Here is an 18,763-nt window from a genome sequence, read left to right on the forward strand (position 1 = left end):
TATGCATAACCATAACCGATATCCCCTTTATGCTCCATGTTTTTAGTATAATTATCTTCGATCGACACATTATGCATAATTATACTGACACTCACCAAATTCATTTTTGGTTTTGGAAAATTTTGGAACTCAATGGAAAGGAAAATTAGGAAAAAAATATAATAAAGAATAATTACAGAAAAAATGGTAACAATTTAATAATTTCTCCATAAACGAAGCTAAGAAAATGTAAATGATTTACTTTCGAAGGTTAAATTGATGGGAAAAGCTTGTTGAGACTGCAGGGCAGTGCATAGAATTCATCATTCCTAACATCTGATTTATAAGTTAAACCTTTCCCACCAATTCAACCCAATGTCCTTTCTGGTTTCATCGTTTTCTCGAGAATGTGCGAATCAAAGAATAAAGCTACCAGCGCAGCAACTGTTGTATGTGACATGAAGATCACAAGGATTATGTCACTCAACTGCAATTCATAAGGGAAAGAAATTGTTAGGATGTAAATAAAGGGAAAGTGAAGTGAGTCACATGCAAGTAAATTAAGAATTGAACCAGGTTTTTCCAGGAATCATACCGAACCAGTATGATGAGGTGATCTCCAACCACCATGAAAATATTCTCTGAAGTACCGTGGAACTGATAAAACCCATGAAGAAGGAGAAGCCTAATATGAACTTTGTTTTGAAACTATTCAGGTTACAGAATTGGAGAAAGCTAAGACCAGCAGAAGAGACATAGCTGAAGAGTACACAATATAAAGCTGCCACAATTGGTAATGGTATAGAAGCGAAAATGGCTCCGAATTTTGCTGATAACGATCATAAGATAACCATACATTAGTGATCCTTAAAAGACAAGAAAAACTTACACTGATGCATCAATGGAAGAAATAAAGATACAGACAAGTACTTGAAGCTCTTATTTTTGACATTGAATGCACATTCATATTATATTATATTATAAGATAACCATACATTAGTGATCCTCAAAAGACAAGAAAAACTTACACTGATGCATCAATGGGAAATAGCATTTTAGTTTTGGTTGGAAGAGAAAATAGAGGAAAGGAAAAATGTGAGCTAAAAAGGCTATTTTCCCTTCACTGTGTTAATGTTGAGCTGCTGGCTTACCAAATATGGAGAAGAAAATCATGAATCTAGCTGATATTTGAATTACTCTGCGGCTTCCAACTCTTGTCAACGCCAGCAGGCCTACATTTTCACTGTTGAAGAGCAAAGTCTAGTGGTCAGCCTAACAGATATCCACGTAATGAACCTACTTTCAATGATGTTTAATGGCAAGTTTCAAGTTTACACTGCTGTGACAGAACCAAGAAAACCATAGTGCAAAACCCCAATTCCCTGAAAAAGAAGAAAAAAAATAAGGTGAAATTGCATTAAATGTACAAAACGGGAAAAGTCTAATTGGATTCTGTAACAGCTCAGGTTTCAGGACGCTTCTGTCGCACACAACTTTCCCTTAATTGTCCTCCGAAAGTATGCCTGCCGTGGAAAGGACGTGGGAGACTTTTTTCACAATACAAGTACTTTGGTGACAAGGCCGAGCAGGGCAATACGTTTGATATAAGAGCATGAGGGGCGATGGCTAATTCACACTGCTTAGGACAATGTCGAGAAGATGTCCTGGAACCCGAGACGTCACAGGCTTAGATATCAATGAAACAATTCCTACCAGCCAACCAGCACCACAGCTAATTACAGAAGGTGAAACGGGTGTAGCGCTTCCATATCTTGCAGCTGCAAATAATGTACCAGTTGACTGCAAACAACATGCATGATCAGTGACATCTGAAGATTAGAAAAAATATCGTATTCGATACAAATATGAATATGAACATGAGGTATAATCATCCAAATATATGAAAGAAAAAAATTAAAAAGTTCAAGTTGAAGTGAGACTTTGAGGTGGTGCTCAAACCTCAAAAAGAGAAACCAACGAAGGAGCCATCATAACAAAGACATCTCTAGCATTAAAGGTGGGGTTTCCCCGTTGAAAGGGATAAGGAAAATATATCCTGCGGTTAAGAACAAATAGTTTGAGAGTAAGATCATGAGTCAAAAGGTAAAAGTTAACATCTACAAGTATATTTAATTTGACAGGTTAAAAGTATCTATGTTAGGATATTCAGATATAGGCATGGAGATATTGTCTTCAAATACGTGAAAAAGCTTTCATTTGAACATACTTTCGTCGAACAAATACTCTTATTGGACACTAATCCTCAAGTCGGAATAACATACCAAGGAGCTGTGGTAATAAGCCCAGCACGATCAGCTCGACTGCTAACCTGGGTGTTCTCTGGTTTGTGTTTGTATACATTAGTTGAGGTTAGAAGTTGAGCAAATAACCATGTAATTACAACTGTGAAGAGGATTGAAAATATGTCACAGATAAGGCGCTTTGATTGTATATAACGAGGAAGATACAGCAGAATCACGAGAAATGAAGAGAAGAGTAATTATCAACAGCAATTGTGAATGTGAAGGTGATAGAAGCGACGAGATCTTGAAAAAAAGACCTCAAGGGAAGCATACATCTCACCATAACCAAAAATTGCAAAAATAAACAGTAATAACCACAAAATAATTATAAAAAAAAAAGTTGTTTGAAAACTTTTTTATTGAAGAATAAACGTACCTGTGAAATAAAAACCATGAGAATAATCCCTGGAAGGCCAACTTCTACACACTTTGCAAGCTGAATTAAATGGTAAAAAAAGAAAAGAATCAGCTAAAAATCATATAGCAGGATGGCAACAGCACTGAAATTATGAAAAATGCTGGTACACAACGAAATCCGAAGGAGATATCCTAGAAGCCGGTCACTAAAAAGATACAGAAAAAATTACCACGGGGAAGCCAAGATGATAAAGTCCAAGCCCAGTAAAAGTCACATATGGAACAACAGAGAGAGGACTAAGAAACCTGAAAAGAAGATAAAGTATTCAAGATATTGTACACCCCAAATAAAATCAGTCTATATACTTTGAAGGTTCTAACCTCAGAGCATTCCTCCATAATCCTAAAAATCCCAATGCACTCTGGAAACATGCAGCAGCAATGAGTGCACCCTGAATCCCTTTCATTGTCCGTACGAACCTCTGTAAAATAATCCAGATGGACAATAAATTTTCATGGCTATTTAGCTGCAACTTTTAAGTTAGGTTACTCGTACTTGAGTACAAGAGTTGATACATCGTGTCTACCTCAAGGAAAATTAGGATTCGGCGAAGACGATAGTATAATCGAACTTTTTAGCAAGAAAAATAGGAAGTGGTAATATATTTGAAAAGAATTTTTACAAGCATAACAAAACCAGCCAACCTCATAAGGATCTGTGTAAGAACCGTACCTGCTTGCTTGGATAATAGAAGTAACAGGAATCAAATAAGCATATAAACCCACTACACACTATGGGGAGCCAGGTTCCTAGAAATAACCGAAAAAGTGTGCTTAATCCCGAAACAAAAAGTAAGCTATGAATCACTGTTGCCTTCTCAGCCTGTCTTAGAGACACCACACACAATACAAAGTTTTTGTAACCCATATACTGGTACGATGAACAGTCGATTAATTTAAGGTGTTATATAAAATTATCGAAGTGGCCGATCAATTTTTTTTTTACTTTCTTTAATTACAAAAGAATCGTAAAATAAATTAAAGAATAAATAAAATCTTTACACTGAGAAACTTCAAATTAAAGTATTTACAATTTATAAAAATGATAAAGACCGCTCTATTGAAATTACGACTCAACTGGACAATAAAATTTACAAATATGCATGCCCTTTCAAAAAAATGTTAAGACATACTCTGGATTTGCATTGGACTGGTTCGGACCTTGGTCTATCTACTGCTTTCCAACTACTTGATCTACTAACTTGTCCACTGAAAAATATGAAGGACATACTAATAGCTAAAACATACTAATTGTATATCATTGAAAGGCTAGCTATCAAGTCCACTGATCTGATCTACTAAGTGAATATCCTTGCGATACTCATTCTCTGCACTACTATAGACATCATGGTGCGGCTGAGGAATTACTGCATCTCAGAGCTCACACACCCATCTAGTCTACTGAGATATGACCCCTGAAATTCTACATCTGACATCATACTCCTGACTAACTCACCCCTTACGAGTGTCAGGCATATTCCTTAGTTAGTCGATTTTAAGGGCCATGCGCCCTATCTAAGGATATATCCGAACTGCATCTACTTTCGGCTCCACTAGCTTTTCTAAAGGAACTCAGGTGTATGAATCATTTCCCGAGCATCAACCAAAGCTAGTCTTATTTGTCCCTAATTATTTGATTTCTAAGTTTGAATTAACATCAATTATGTTATCACTTGAAGTCTTATTTGATGATATAATGAAGTGTTGGGGTACCTCGTGTCTAAATCCCTAAAAAAACTGACCTTTCTGCCCAAAACAAACTAAAAGTATCGATACTAGCCAAGAGTATCGATATTCCTGCAAAAGCTTTGATATTTTATATAAGTATCGATACTTTTAAACATTCTGTTATGCCTAGTTTCGATAATTTCTGGGAGTTTTGAAACTATGACCCAAAATTTCGATATTCTTGAAAGAGTTTCGATACTCATGCAAAGAAAACACGATTTTACCTAGAAACGAAGAACAAGTTTCGATACTAACCCTATAGTATCGATACTCTACCTACAAAAGTCATAAAACAAGCACAAAAAACTATATTTTTCAATCCCAAAGACCCTAGTGAGGTTCTCAAACATTCTTTAAAGTCTTATATGATATTAAGGGAGCATAAATAAGTCATATAAACATGCTGAAAACATTAAACATAAAATCTACCATAGAAAACTACTAAACATGCTTTATCTCAACTTTCTAACTAAAACTCATTTCTAATAATTCTACAACTGGTATGGATAAGCTAATAGTGTGTTACCTAAATTCTTTGGATGCTAGAACACTTCTTGAATCAACTAGGGATCCACTCTTCCTTTTCCCTTGTCTTAAACTACCTCTTCAACCTCTTTAGCTAATCAATTTATAAAAATGGATTACTTACTTAACTAGGTGTTGGATAAAGCTTAAATACACTCCCTACAACTCAAACACTCTCCTAAAATGACTTAAAACACTTAATTTCTAAAAACTCATTTTTGAAAAATTAAGTCAAACCTTGAAATTAAAGCTCTAATGAAAGCTTAAAAGATGAAGAATATATTTCTTACCTTGATTGATTCAATCTAAGCTTAGGTTTCCTTAGAGCTTAATCCTGGGTAAGTAGAAAAAATGAAGAAGAAGAGTCTGGAGAAGTAGAAAATGGAAAGATATTTTTGGGGAATAACTCACATGAAAAATAAGAGAGATAAGGGGCTTTTTAACATTTAAAACAAGCTACGGGTAAACTACACTTTTAGTCCTTCTCCCTTTAACTCATTTTTAAAAAACCACTATTTTTTAACTATTGGGCCAACCTAAGCCCAATACCATTTTCGAACTGGTCCAACTATCTTAAGAGGTCTAACTGGCTTGACTTACGGGTTTCGGGTTGACTGAAACTACTGACCTGGGTTCCAGGACATTACAACTCTCTCCTCCTAATAGGAAATTTCGTCCTTAAAATTTTGACAAACATCTACTACTAATCTCAACTTCTAGGACATCTAACTCTAAGGGTTGGTGTTGAACCATGTTTTATAATAATTTGACATAACAAATTAAGGTAAAATATTTTTGGATTTGATTGAATTTGTTCAAATTTTTTAAAAAATAATTCAAAGTCTATTAAACTAGAATTTGAGAACAAAACATTTTATGGGTAAGTAGTACTGATAATGTTCTTACAGTATTGATACTGCATTAACAGTATCGATATTGTTCACGTAGTATCGATACCAAAAAGTAAGAGAAGTATCGATACTCTCTAGGTAGTATCAATACTACCAGTTGTTTTCCAAATTGCTTAAATTCTATAATGCAAAATAGGTATCGATACTCAAAGGAATATCGATACTACTTTAAATAGTAGTATCAATACCATGAGCATAGTATCGATACTGGTCAAGCCCAACAGTCTTTAACGACTAGTTTATTTAAATATTATAAAGGTAGTATTGATACTTATTAAAGGAGTACCGATACTCCTTGTCTTGGGCAGTTTTATTTTGCAGAAAAATAAACCCAACGGCTCCAAAAACATCCCCAATGGCTAGAAACGACCACAAACTCATTCCAACATATAAAAACAAGTTGAAGACGCTTGAAGAATGTCACCAACACCTATCCAAGCATTCATACTCAAGAGAAAGGTTTTTCAATCTTTATTTTCTTTATCTTGTAAATATTAGTGTTTTGAGCTTAATTGTATATCCTTAGGTTTTATTTTTGTGAGCTTAATTCTTGTAAACACCCTACCTTTAAGAGGTTTTCTTGTTTACATTTTATCCTTTTGTAAAAGGGGATTGGTTCCAACTTAGCCTATGAAAAGTTAGGGAGTTGTAAAGGTTATCTCTTGATCATGTAAAAAGAAAGAACAAATTAGTGAATTTGTTAGAAAAATCCTTAATGAGAAGCTAAGGTAGTGGATGTAAACTTTGGTTGAGAAAGTCGAACCACTATAAATCTTTGTGCATCATTTTTCTCATCCTTAAATCTCTTTACTCCCTAATCTCAAAAAGTCAATTCACATCCTCTTGGCAAATTTCTTTCGGTTGATCAATTGAGCTTCATCAAGAATCCTAACACTTGGTTATTAAATCAATTATAGTTGTTACTGGAATAAGAAATAAGGTAAGGTTACTTGAGAACTCATCAGCTGCATCATCCTCTTCACTAGCTCTGATCGCAAACTGACGGGCTACAACTATAGGCTCCCCACTAGCTTCAGGTTAAACGACACCTCTACCAGTCTGACTAGAAGAACTCCTTCCTCTTTGAAACCCTCTGCCTCTCTGAATTGACGAAGTTGATTGATGAGTTAACATTGGAGCTACACTCTGAGTTTCTGGGCAATCTCGGGGAAAATGATCTAAAGACCCACAATGATAACAACCCTGATCCCCAAACCAGCAAACTTCTAGGTGCTTCCTACCACAACATGAACAAGTAAGATGAGAAAGCATTCTTGACGATTATTCAACACTAGCTACTGGTGCACTAAACAACAGTCTCTTGCACTGACTGGTTCTACTCACTCCTTCGTTAATATTCTATGTTGATCGGTTAGAATGGCCTACCATGGCTCTCTCAGGCTCCTGAGATTCTATCGACCTTTTGGATGGTTGGATTGGTTGTACTGACTCTTTCATTTCTCTGCCCTAACCTGAGGTAGAGTCTTCTTCCGTTGTTATCCTTGTCAAAACTCTCTCTACTGCTTTTGTCTGGAAAACTAGCTCAACAAAAACTCTTGGTGGATTGGCAGCTAAATGAGTCAAGATATCTAACCGGAGACATTCTCTGAACTTTTGAAAATAATGGTACTCTGACGAAACAAACTCCAGGGTGTATCTATTCAACCTGAGGAACTGCACCTCATACTTGAATATTGACCAGTCCTATTGGATCAACTGAGCGAACTGATCTCTCATTGCATCCATGTGGGCTTCACCTATATACTTTTGGCAGAACTCCTTTAAAAACCGGTCCTAGGTGGGTTGCTCAGGCTCTAAAGATATATCCACTGTCTCCTACCAATCTATCGCAACACTTTTCAACAGCGAGATAACGCACTCCAAATTCCCTCGGGAGTAAGATGCAACTGACGGAGGGTTCTAAGGGTTTCTCTTAACCACTGGTCAGCTACAATTAGATCATCATCCCCTGACCCAAAGAATTCAGTCGTCCAATAACTCTGGAGTTTCTCTTATGGGGTATCCTAAGGTGCTACGACGGAGAAACTGATTGGACTGGCTGAACAGATGGGGTAACAGGTGTTTGAGAAATACTTCTAACTATGCGCTCTAGAGTAAAGGTTAACTTCTTGAAGAATGCAACCTCATCAACTTCTGTGTCTCCAGGCTCTCCATGCTCGGAGTCTGGGACAAACTCATCTTCTGAATCACTGACTAAATGAGCTCTACTCTCGTCTCTACCCTCTCTACTATGATATAGGCTTCTACCCATCACTAAAATTCTAAAATTAATAGGAAACAAAGAATTACTATCACAATTGCATATACTGAAGTACAACTTAACTCTTTAAGGGCATGTATACTTATAAAGTCTTTACTGACACTGACTGACTCTAACCGACACTGACCACCACTGACCCGCAGGTCCTACGAACGACAATCTTGACGCTCTGATACCACTAAATGTAACACCTTAGACCAGCACGACACACAGTCAATCGATTTAAGGTACTACACGGAACCATCGAAGTGGCCGACCAACTTTTTCTTACTTTCTTTAATTACAAAACAACTGTAAAATAAACTGAAGAATAAATAAAATCTTTACAATTAGGAGCTCCAAATTAAAGTATTTACACTTTACAAAAATAATACATACCGCTCTATTGAAATTACAACTCAACTGGACAATAAAATTTACAAATATACTTGCCCTTTCAAAAAAAATGTTGAGACGTACTCTGAATCTACACTGGACTGTTATGGACCTTGGTCTATCTACTTCTTCCCAACTACTTGATCTACTAATTTTCCCACAGAAACATTTGAAGTTAGCTCAGCGACACGCTAATAGCTAAAACATACTAATTGTATATCACTAAAATGTTAGCTATCAAGTCTACTGATCTAATATGCTTAGTGAATATCCTTACGATACTCACTCTCTATGTTACTGTAGACATCATGGTGTGGCTGAGGGATTACTGCATCTCGGAGCTCACTCACCCCTCTAGTCTACTTAGATATGGCCGCCGAAATTTTGCATCGGACACCATACCCCTGACTAACCAACCCCTTGTGAGTGTCAGGCCTAAGCCATAGTTAATCGGTTTTAAGGGCCTTCTACCCTACCTAAGGATATATTTAGATTGCATCTATACTTTCGATTCCACTAGCTTTTCTAATGGAACTCGGGTGTCCAAATCATTTATCGAAAACCAAACAATGCTAGTCTTATTTGTCCCCAATTATTTAATTTCTAAGTTTGAATAAACATCAATTATGTTCTCACTTGTAGTCTTATTTGATGATATAATGAAGTGTTGGGGTACCTCGTGTCTAAATCCCTAAAAAATTGACATTTCTGTCCAAAATAGACTGAAAGTATCGATACTAGCCAAAAGTATCGATATTCCTGCAAAAGTTTCAATACTTTATATAAGTACCGATACTTTTAAACATTTTATTCTGCCTAGTTTCTATACTTTCTGGGAGTTTCGAAACTATGACCCAAAATTTTGATATTCTTAAAAGAGTTTCGATACTATTTCCCAGAAAACATGATTTTGCCCATAAATGAAGAACAAGTATCGATACTAACCCTATAGTATCGATACTCTACCTGCAGAAGTCATAAAACAATCATGAAAAACTTTATTTTTCAATACCAAAGACCCTAGTGAGGTCCCCAAACATTCTTTAAAGTCTTATGTGATATTAAGGGAACATAAATAAGACTTATAAACATGCTAAAAACATTAAACATAAAATCTACCATATAAAGCTACTAAACAAACTTTATCTCAACTTTCTATCTAAAACTCCTTTCTATTGATTCTACAACTGGTATGAAAAAGCTAATAGTGTGTTACCTAGATTCTTTGGGTGCTAGAACACTTCTTAAATCAACTAGGGATCCACTCTTCCTTTTCCCTTGGCTTGAACTCTCTCTTCAACCTCTTTAACTAATCAATGCATAAAAATGGATTACTTACTTAACTAGGTGTTGGATAAAGCTTAGATACACTCCCTACAACTCAAACACTCTCCTAAAATGACTTAAAACACTTAATTTCTAAAAACCCATAAAAACTCATTTTTGAAAAACTAAGCCAAACCTTGAAATTAAGGGCTCTAATGGAAGCTTAGAAGATGAAGAATAGATTTCTTACCTTGATTGCTTCAATCTAGGCTTAGGTTTCCTTAGAGCTTGATCTTGGCTAAGTAGAAGAAATGAAGAAGAAGAAGAGTATGGAGAAGAAGAAAATGGGAAGATATTTTGGGGGAATGACTTACATGAAAAATAAGGGAGATAAGAGGCTTTTTAACAAACAAGTTACGGGTAAACTACACTTTTAGTCCTTCTCTCTTTAACTCATTTTAAAAACAGCAATATCCTTTAACTATTGGGCCAACCTAAGTCCAATACCCTTTTTGAACTGATCAACTATCCTAAGAGGTCTAATTGACTTGACTTACGGGTTTCAAGTTGACCGAAACTACTGACCCGAGTTTCGGGGCATTACAGTTTCAACTAGATTGAATCACTTACATAATAACATAATAAAGAAATAAAAAGGACAAATCAAGCAAGATGAACCAATTAAATCCCTACATTTCCGCCGCCCATTTGAGGAACGAGTATGCTCGGAATCAAAGCCGTGATGCCAAGAGTGAGTAGATAATGCTGGAAACCCAGTACAATTGCTTCCGCTGCATAAAATATTGAAAAACATAATACAAAGAGAAGGTTCAATCGATTCTAAATTTTGTTTTGAGATGGTTAAATTCTGCGTTTGGGTTCTGAAAGTAAAACCAGGGAACATTGCATGAAATCCGCCAACTGTCTAATTTAGTGATGGATAACAAAGAAACTGAATTCCAAACTAGATTCTGCGTAGATATGAGACGGATTTTACATACGCCATGGAGGAGGGCTGTAAATGCAATACTGAATTCCAGGCAATTGTTCTTTCACCGAGTGCGGTTGCGGCGCCTCAAACTCCACACCATTGTTACCGTTACCGCCATTTTGGGCCATATCTGCAAATGTGCAGGAAGCAAGGCATTGTTTAATAGGAATGAAAAATCCAAAAAAATAAAATTACAACAAAACGAATTGCATTGACTTAGATTAAGAAATGCAAGAATCTAAAGATCAAAACAAGCAGTAAAAAGATTTCATTCAAGAAAATGATTTGGGAACGACTTGACTGAAAGTCCACAAGTTGTCGCTCTGAAATGCAACTTCTATTGAAACAAAATTAAAGATTTTCATGAAACAAATTCAAATATTCACCTTCACCAAATTCGAGCTTTGTTTTTTTTTATATTTTTGAACTTCTCACAATACCTCAGATAGAATGATTTAAATATCACAATTATTTGCTTATGAAATTTTTAGTTTTGGAAAAAAATGGTTACAACCAATAAGTTTAATGCATTTAGTATTCAAATCATTTTAATTTGACTGTTAAAGTATATTTGAATTGGTTGTTCAATTATAACTATTCAAATCAATTGGCTTGCATACGAATTTTTTTTATTTGTCATAATTTTATTTTAAAATTAAAAAAATAAAAGTGATTAGCTGTCCTACCATCATAATATAAACGACAAAAATATTCATTAGCTCCAAACATTTTCATAAATGGTATTTATAGGACAAATAATTGTATGAAGGTTAAAATTTTCCCATAAAAGTATAATACGAAATTTAATTAATTTTTAATATAAATTTTAAAAAAAAAATTGTATTTTTTAAATATAACCACAAATATTTGATTTATTGATGGATTGACCTTAATAGAATATTGTGGAGGTTCATTTCGAGAGTGAACTTCTTAATCTCACATTTTAACTTGCTCAATTCACAACATTAAAATTTAAACATTGGACCTTGTTGTAAGAATTATCGTCTCATTCTGCTATATCAATTAATAGTCAAAATAAAAACATATAAATAGTAAAAAAAATTCAATTATGTATTTTTTTATATTACAAATATTTAATTAATATCAATATGGAATTTTATCTTTAGACCATCTTTCTTCTCAATTATAAAACATTAAGAATGATTTAAAATCTCAATTCTTTGCTTATGAAATTTCAAATTTCGTCAGTTTACGGGAGAAAATGGTTAGAACCAATGAATTAAATGTTTGTAGATTATAAATATTCAATTCAAATCATTCTAATTTTTCTGTCTACAATTTGTTCATTCGTCTAGGTTGCAGAATTGCTTAGCAACACATCTGACTAAGGTTGGTGTAAAGAGGAAGGTTCCGTTTAAAGCTTGATGGTAGATTTTGTTTTGAGCTTTGTTTGCTTTGCTATTTGTTTTTAAGTTTCCTTCTTTTCTTTAATCTTAAATGGAGAAAAAAATGCTCCGGACCTAAATGAATCAAAAAGAAGAGTTCGAACGATAAGGATCAATACAATCTCACAAGACCCGGATATTATAGACATACCACAACCATGAAACCATGAGCATACCAATCAACTCATACCGAATCATGGTGCCAAACATGAGCACATAACCACACCTGGCAGCAAACCATGAGAAGACCTAACAAAAAGAAAAAGAGCCGATAACAATATGTTAAAGAAGAGAAGAGCTAGCATGGGAGAAAAGAGGCTGTCAAGTTAGCCAAAACTGGGTCAGCAGTGCAGCCATGAGATGAGAAGGGTTGTAGGCAAGTCATACTTGGCTATTAAACAAGCCTCTGATTCCTCATATTAGACCTCTCTTCCTTTTAAATCTCAAATCCCTATTGGTATGCAAATGTCCTTCATCTCAGCTCTCTATTTATAGTGTTATGGAAGTTTTGACTCTGGTATGTGACCTGGGTTGACGTTATTTTCCTCGTCTAAGAATAGATTCTGTTCCATGCATGGTGTTTTGGCTTTTGAGCTTAACAATGGTGAAAGAATTTTTGTAAAGAATATATAGTTTCTTCAAAAGGAATGTCCATAACATTATTTCCATATGACACTAAGATGAGAAAGCATCAAAGCAAATTGGGACTAGACTTTCCATTTTGAAAATAAAGATTATGCTTCAAAGATCTCCAACTTTGTTGATATTATATTCATGTGCAAAACCAAATATGAAATGGATTGAAGAATCATTGAAAAAATCTTGGATTGTTGATGGAAAATGTATATATATACTTATTTCCATCAAGGATATATACCGATTATACACTACTAGTATTAAGTAGTCCAGTTCTCTAATTTCCTTCATTTTAATTCAAAAGAAAAAAAAAACTATGGAAGACTTTGTTAGGAGTATAAATATACCATAACGCCAATGTGATCTGGTTTCAGGCTAGCTATAATATATTTCTTTACTTCTTTTTCCCGGATAGGCTGTTTCTATAAACCACCCAAATACATATTATTTTTAGGCCGTTTGCAGTGCTAAATTTACAGCGCTAGCAGTAAGAAAGTTGATGACAACTCATTTTTTTTCTCTCATTTCTACTAATCGAATGGATTTCCCCATCCCCTTAGTTAAAGGCGCCGCTCCAAAGTAGCCATCAACCTCCCTCTCGCCACTATCTTTCACTTTCTGCTGAAATCAACCTTTCCATTTCGTCAGACTCGCATGATGGAGCCGATCTCAAACTGTGGGCTATATCCATATATATATATGCATTTGTCTCGGTGCTTTGAGTTGAGGTTTTAGGTTTCCAGTAGCGGTGAAAATCCATTGCTAAATATGACTTCAAATATATCTCAGCTGCTTGAGATTGCAATATTTGTGCTCGGATTTTATTCAATGAATTCTGACTTAGCAGCATGTTCTAACTTTAGTGAAGTCTTTGACTTCAAGTGGGCTCCCCATCATATTATCTCAGAAGGAGACCAGATAAAGTTAATTCTGGACAATATTTCAGGTAAAGTCGAGCTATTCAGCTTCTATATATGTATATCTACTTTGGGTAATGAGTGTTTTCTCTATTGTTGTCATCAAATGGTGATTTGATTGGCTGTAGGTTGTGGATTTGAGTCTAAGAAGAAATATTTGTTTGGGCAAGCAAGAGTGCAGATCAAACTAATTGAAGGAGACTCGGCTGGAACCGTCACTGCCTTTTATGTAAAATTGTTACTGGGGCTGGCAATAGATCGGAGATGAGTCGGGTGGAGCTTCATCCGCCTCATCACCCGCGATCTAAATCTCCATCCACACCATCCATCATCCGCAAAAAATTTCATCCATATTAAGCTCAAATTCTTCTAACATTCATAGAAACCAAACATTAATACTCAAACATTCATAGAAACCAAAACATGAACAATAAATTTTTATCCATTTCAAACAAAAACAAAATGGAACACAGTTTATATAGTTTTGTGCACTATGTTTGTAATACATTTTTCAAGTGAATAGATGCAACATGTATAGTCTTGTACACTAAATATAATCTTCAAATATTCATCAACAAACTATCACTTCTCAAAAGTCCTCTCCATCCTAGTATCAATAGGGATAAGTCAATATTAAAAAATTAGACATATTTTCAATAGAATAAAAGTCAGAATTAAGAGAATAAGAATATTTACAATCACCCGTTTATTTTTTTAATATATATATATATATATATATATATAGATGGATATATTAATGTGTAAATGGATGTTGCGGGTGATGGGTCAAAAAAATTTCATCCATATCCGATCCGACCCATCACCTGATCCATCCATCAACCGTCAATCATCCGTTTCACAGCGGGTTTTCATCCATTTATTCGGGACGGATGTATAATCTACTCACCCATAGATAATTACCAGCCCTAATTGTTACGAGTAAATAAACAAAATGTTGGACAAATTTAACAATGGGGAAAATGCAGATGTTGTCGGAAGGGCCTAATCATGACGAACTGGACTTGGAGTTTCTCGGCAATGTATCGAGTGAGCCGTACCTTGTTCAAACTAATATTTACGTCAGTGGCACCGGCAATCGAGAGCAAAGGCATACTCTTTGGTTTGATCCCACACTTGATTTCCACACCAACTCTTTTTTCTGGAATCGCCATTGCATCGTGTGAGCAGGTCATCAAAAATGTTAAACTTAAGCTCGGAATCGAAGTTGTTTCTTGTATTTAGAACATCCTATTTCTCTCATTTAAACAGGTTTCTTGTTGATAGAATTCCCATACGGGTTTTCACTAACAAAGAAGAAAACGGTGTGCCGTTTCCAAGAAACCAATCAATGAGCATCCGAGGGTCGGTGTGGAATGCCGATGATTGGGCCACGCAAGGGGGGCGAGTGAAGACCAACTAGACCCATGCTCCCTTCGTCTCAACCTTTCGTTCTTTCATTAGCGATGCTTGTGAACTGTTGTCAGAAGCAGACGATACTTTGGCCCAACTCGGCCGGTTCTGGTGGGATAAGCCAGCTTTCGATGGGTTAAGCAGGCATAGGAGCCATCAACTTAAATGGGTCCGGAGAAGGCATTTGGTGTATGACTATTGTAAAGACACAGCCCGATTCACCGAGTTACCAAGGGAGTGTATCACTCGACATTAGTGCGATGTATGATGAGCAGCGTTTCACAAATTCTTAATAATATTAAATTAAACCCGAAACCAAAGTTTAGCTCCATTTTTGATGCAGCGGTTTTTAAGAGATGATATATTTTTAGTAGAACTTGAGCTCAAAACTCAAATTTTAAACTCGGGGAAATTTTAAAAGTGCTACATTTGTTGAAGAACTACACCCTCAATTGCTCACAAATTATGTGCTAGGAAGTTAACATCGAGTCTTTATTATTCATATTTTAATCTATAGGTTAACATCTAGGTTAGATAGTTGTTAATTTTTTAATAAAAAAATTACGAGTTTAAAATATATAAATAGTTTAATAATTATTTTATAATTTTTAACAGTAATCGACAACGCAACGTCATATAATCGAATAATATTTTTGTATTGTATCTTAAAAAGAAATCACCATTAGTCATGTGATTGGGCTCTTTAAAATTAAATTAAAAAAGTAAAATGGGTTAGTAGAGCCCAATAAAACCTTGAAATACGTGCTCGTTAATTTTCAGTATTGGGCCGTCCTTCTACCTCTGTAGTTTTCTCTTTTTTTCCTTATACATTTCGAGGGAAGAAAAATCCTCGGAAGCACTTGATACAACGGAGTTCTATTCCGTAGGTGATAATCAACATAAGAAGGGACAACATTTCCGTTTCAATGTCAGGCTTTCCTGTAAGTGGGATTATGTTGATTTTAAGTTTCCACCTTTTTTTTGCTATGATTATTTGGGGTTTTAAGGTTTTCTTGTCTTCTTTTAAACAGAGTATGTCAATTGTTTCGTAATCTGGAGTATAAATTGTTGATTTTGAGATCTTATTTTGTTTAATGAATTTTCCAAGAAAGACATTTGGTTTGGGCTTTTTCTTGCTTTGTTTTGAGCATCAATGATTTATTGAGTTTGTTGGTTTGCGGGATTTAATTTCACAAGGTTTGAAGATTGGGGGAAAGAATTTATTGCTGCGATTCTAGAGTTGATTATTTTAACTGGGCTGCCTATGAATTTTAATATCTGGGTTACTTATTGGTTATCAAACAAGTATTGCAATTCATCATCCTTATGTTGTAGCATTGGTTGAGCATAGCCTATGCGGATTTTGCTCTAGGAAACTGAAACACAGCTCGAACAAATTGAGGACTTGAGGGCCTAACTTCAAGGACTCGAAAATTGTTATATACTGCAATTAAAGCAGAATGCATCGTTATAGTCTATTACTAGTTTCCAGGCGCTGAACCATTTTTCTCGTGTACTAATAGCTGTTTGATCCCTTTTTCTATGCTTTGTGAGTTTAGTTTTCAGGAATACGGATTAGTATCTAGGGCATGGGGAAATCTGCTGCTGATGAAATTATTCTCGGTTACAATGACGTTGTTCTTAGAAGATCGGACTTGGAAATCCTTGGTGGTCCATATTATCTGAATGATAGAATCATAGAGTTCTATTTTAGTCTCCTATCTTCAAGCCACCCTTCACAGGACATCCTATTGGTTTCACCAATGATTGCTTTCTGGATAACCAACTGTCCCGATGTTGATGGTCTCAATGATTTTTTGGAACCCCTTAAATTGCCAGTTAAGAACCTCGTGCTTTTTCCGGTCAATATTAACGATGATGTGAGCTTAGCCGAAGGTGGAAGTCACTGGAGTTTACTTGCACATTACCGAAGTGCTAATGTCTTTGTGCATCACGATAGCAGTCAGCAGATGAATAAGAGGCATGCCATGAAGCTGTATAAATCCGTAGTCGGTTTTATCAGCGGTTCCAGTTAAGCTGGTAACGACAAGTATCTAGAATGCATTGACACGCCTCAGGAAGTTAACGGTTATGATTGTGGCTCATATGTAACGGCTACCGCGAGAACTATATGCTCCTGGTATGAAAGTAGTGAAAGCAAAAATGATGAAGGATTTGTGGTTTTCTGCTGTAAATGAGCAGGTTACTCCATTGGTGGTCGGTGAGCTGAGAAAAGAGATATTGAGGATGATCGAAGATCTGATGGCCAAGATGAGAGATTCTGAATCACAATTTAAGACTGAAGGATGGGGTCGGGTTGAATCGAGTTGAGTGTGCAAGCAGATGAAGTTGTTCTTCCATTTCATGGATCTTGTATGAATTTCCTGGGACTTGATCTGTTTTATGGATAGCAACTTAAAACAGGCAATGTATCAGTAATTTCCTTTCCTTTCTTCCCCTTTTATTCTATTTTTAAATGAAAACTATTTATTCTCGAACACTGTCGTTGAACCACAAAACGCCACATCATTAATGAGTAAAACAAAAATACATGATCGATTAGAAAAATGTTTATTCCACTGGCGCTAGACAACATGATACCTCTGCATGGGATATGTATAGTCATAAAAGAGGCGGCAATAATCTGACAGACAAGTCCATCAGAAAATAAAATGTAGAAGAACCAGTCACATGAGGTTGAAACAAAAAGCAGCCACGCCCGTAGCTCTCGAACCCATATTGGTGGGGTTGGGTTTGCAGGTCCAGCTTCCATTTTGAACTCACAATTCCATGCCATTGCTATAACCCCACCCAGCCTTTGGGATCTGCTCTTGTGATTGGATTCGGTTTATTACACGTAAAGTTTTTAAGTCTTGATGGAATGTGTAAAGAGATCAACGTTATTTCTTGGTATTGAAGGAACTCTCGTGACGGTAGTGAAAATATTCGTAGAGGCTTCATTTACAAATTATAAAGAAACTCCTTTGGTTGGCATTCCGTATTACTTACTTCAGCCAGCCACGTGTCTGGTCTACTTCCAATTTGAGATTCTGTCATGTCGGACCCCACTCCTGACTCCTCCCACCGACCAATCTTTTTCTTAATATTTTCAATTTTTTGTTTTACTACAACTAACTAACTTTATAATTTAATAAATACAAATATACTGATTTTCTTATGGCTTAAGTTTCTAAGCTGATTTCAACATGTTCACACGCTGCTAACCTAACTATCACTTCATTCCAGCTACTCTTCTCGCTCGTGATTTCATTTATAAATAAAAAAAAAGAGCTACAATTTTATTATTATGCATAACAGTAGGTAGGGGTGTGCAGCGCCGGCCTTTGGGTATTTTTTTTGTCCGGATGAAATAAAAGAAATTGACTTCTAATTTTAAAAAATTATAAAAAATATATAGTATAAAATTGATATTATTTTTTTATTAAAATAAATAAATAATAATTAATTATCATCTCAAAAATATAAAAAAAATATTAAAGCACACAAAAATTTATATAAAACATTATCTTCGAACATTTTTTGATACAAAATCATAGCGTCAACATCAATATTTTTCAACATATTTTTTTCACAACATAACATAGGTAGCTCATTCAA

The 18,763-nt window shown here is 35.3% G+C and overlaps 1 protein-coding gene and 2 pseudogenes across 1 annotated transcript; 2 read left to right on the forward strand and 1 right to left on the reverse strand.

Annotated features, from left to right (window-relative positions):
• Positions 1-250: 250 nt before the first annotated feature.
• LOC120148939 lies at positions 251-10,921 on the reverse strand (annotated as a pseudogene).
• Positions 10,922-13,586: 2,665 nt separating this feature from the next.
• LOC120149341 (xyloglucan endotransglucosylase/hydrolase protein 9-like) lies at positions 13,587-15,155 on the forward strand. The gene is made up of 4 exons (XM_039162156.1): positions 13,587-13,764; positions 13,864-13,964; positions 14,722-14,915; positions 15,005-15,155. The coding sequence occupies exons 1-4, from the start codon at positions 13,587-13,589 to the stop codon at positions 15,153-15,155; spliced, it is 624 nt and encodes a 207-aa protein (XP_039018087.1).
• An 856-nt stretch (positions 15,156-16,011) lies between these two features.
• LOC120148949 lies at positions 16,012-17,588 on the forward strand (annotated as a pseudogene).
• Positions 17,589-18,763: the final 1,175 nt, after the last annotated feature.

The sequence above is a fragment of the Hibiscus syriacus genome, unplaced genomic scaffold (genome assembly GCF_006381635.1).
Source record: "Hibiscus syriacus cultivar Baekdansim isolate YM2019G1 unplaced genomic scaffold, ASM638163v2 tig00002793_pilon, whole genome shotgun sequence".
Classification (NCBI taxonomy): domain Eukaryota; kingdom Viridiplantae; phylum Streptophyta; class Magnoliopsida; order Malvales; family Malvaceae; genus Hibiscus; species Hibiscus syriacus.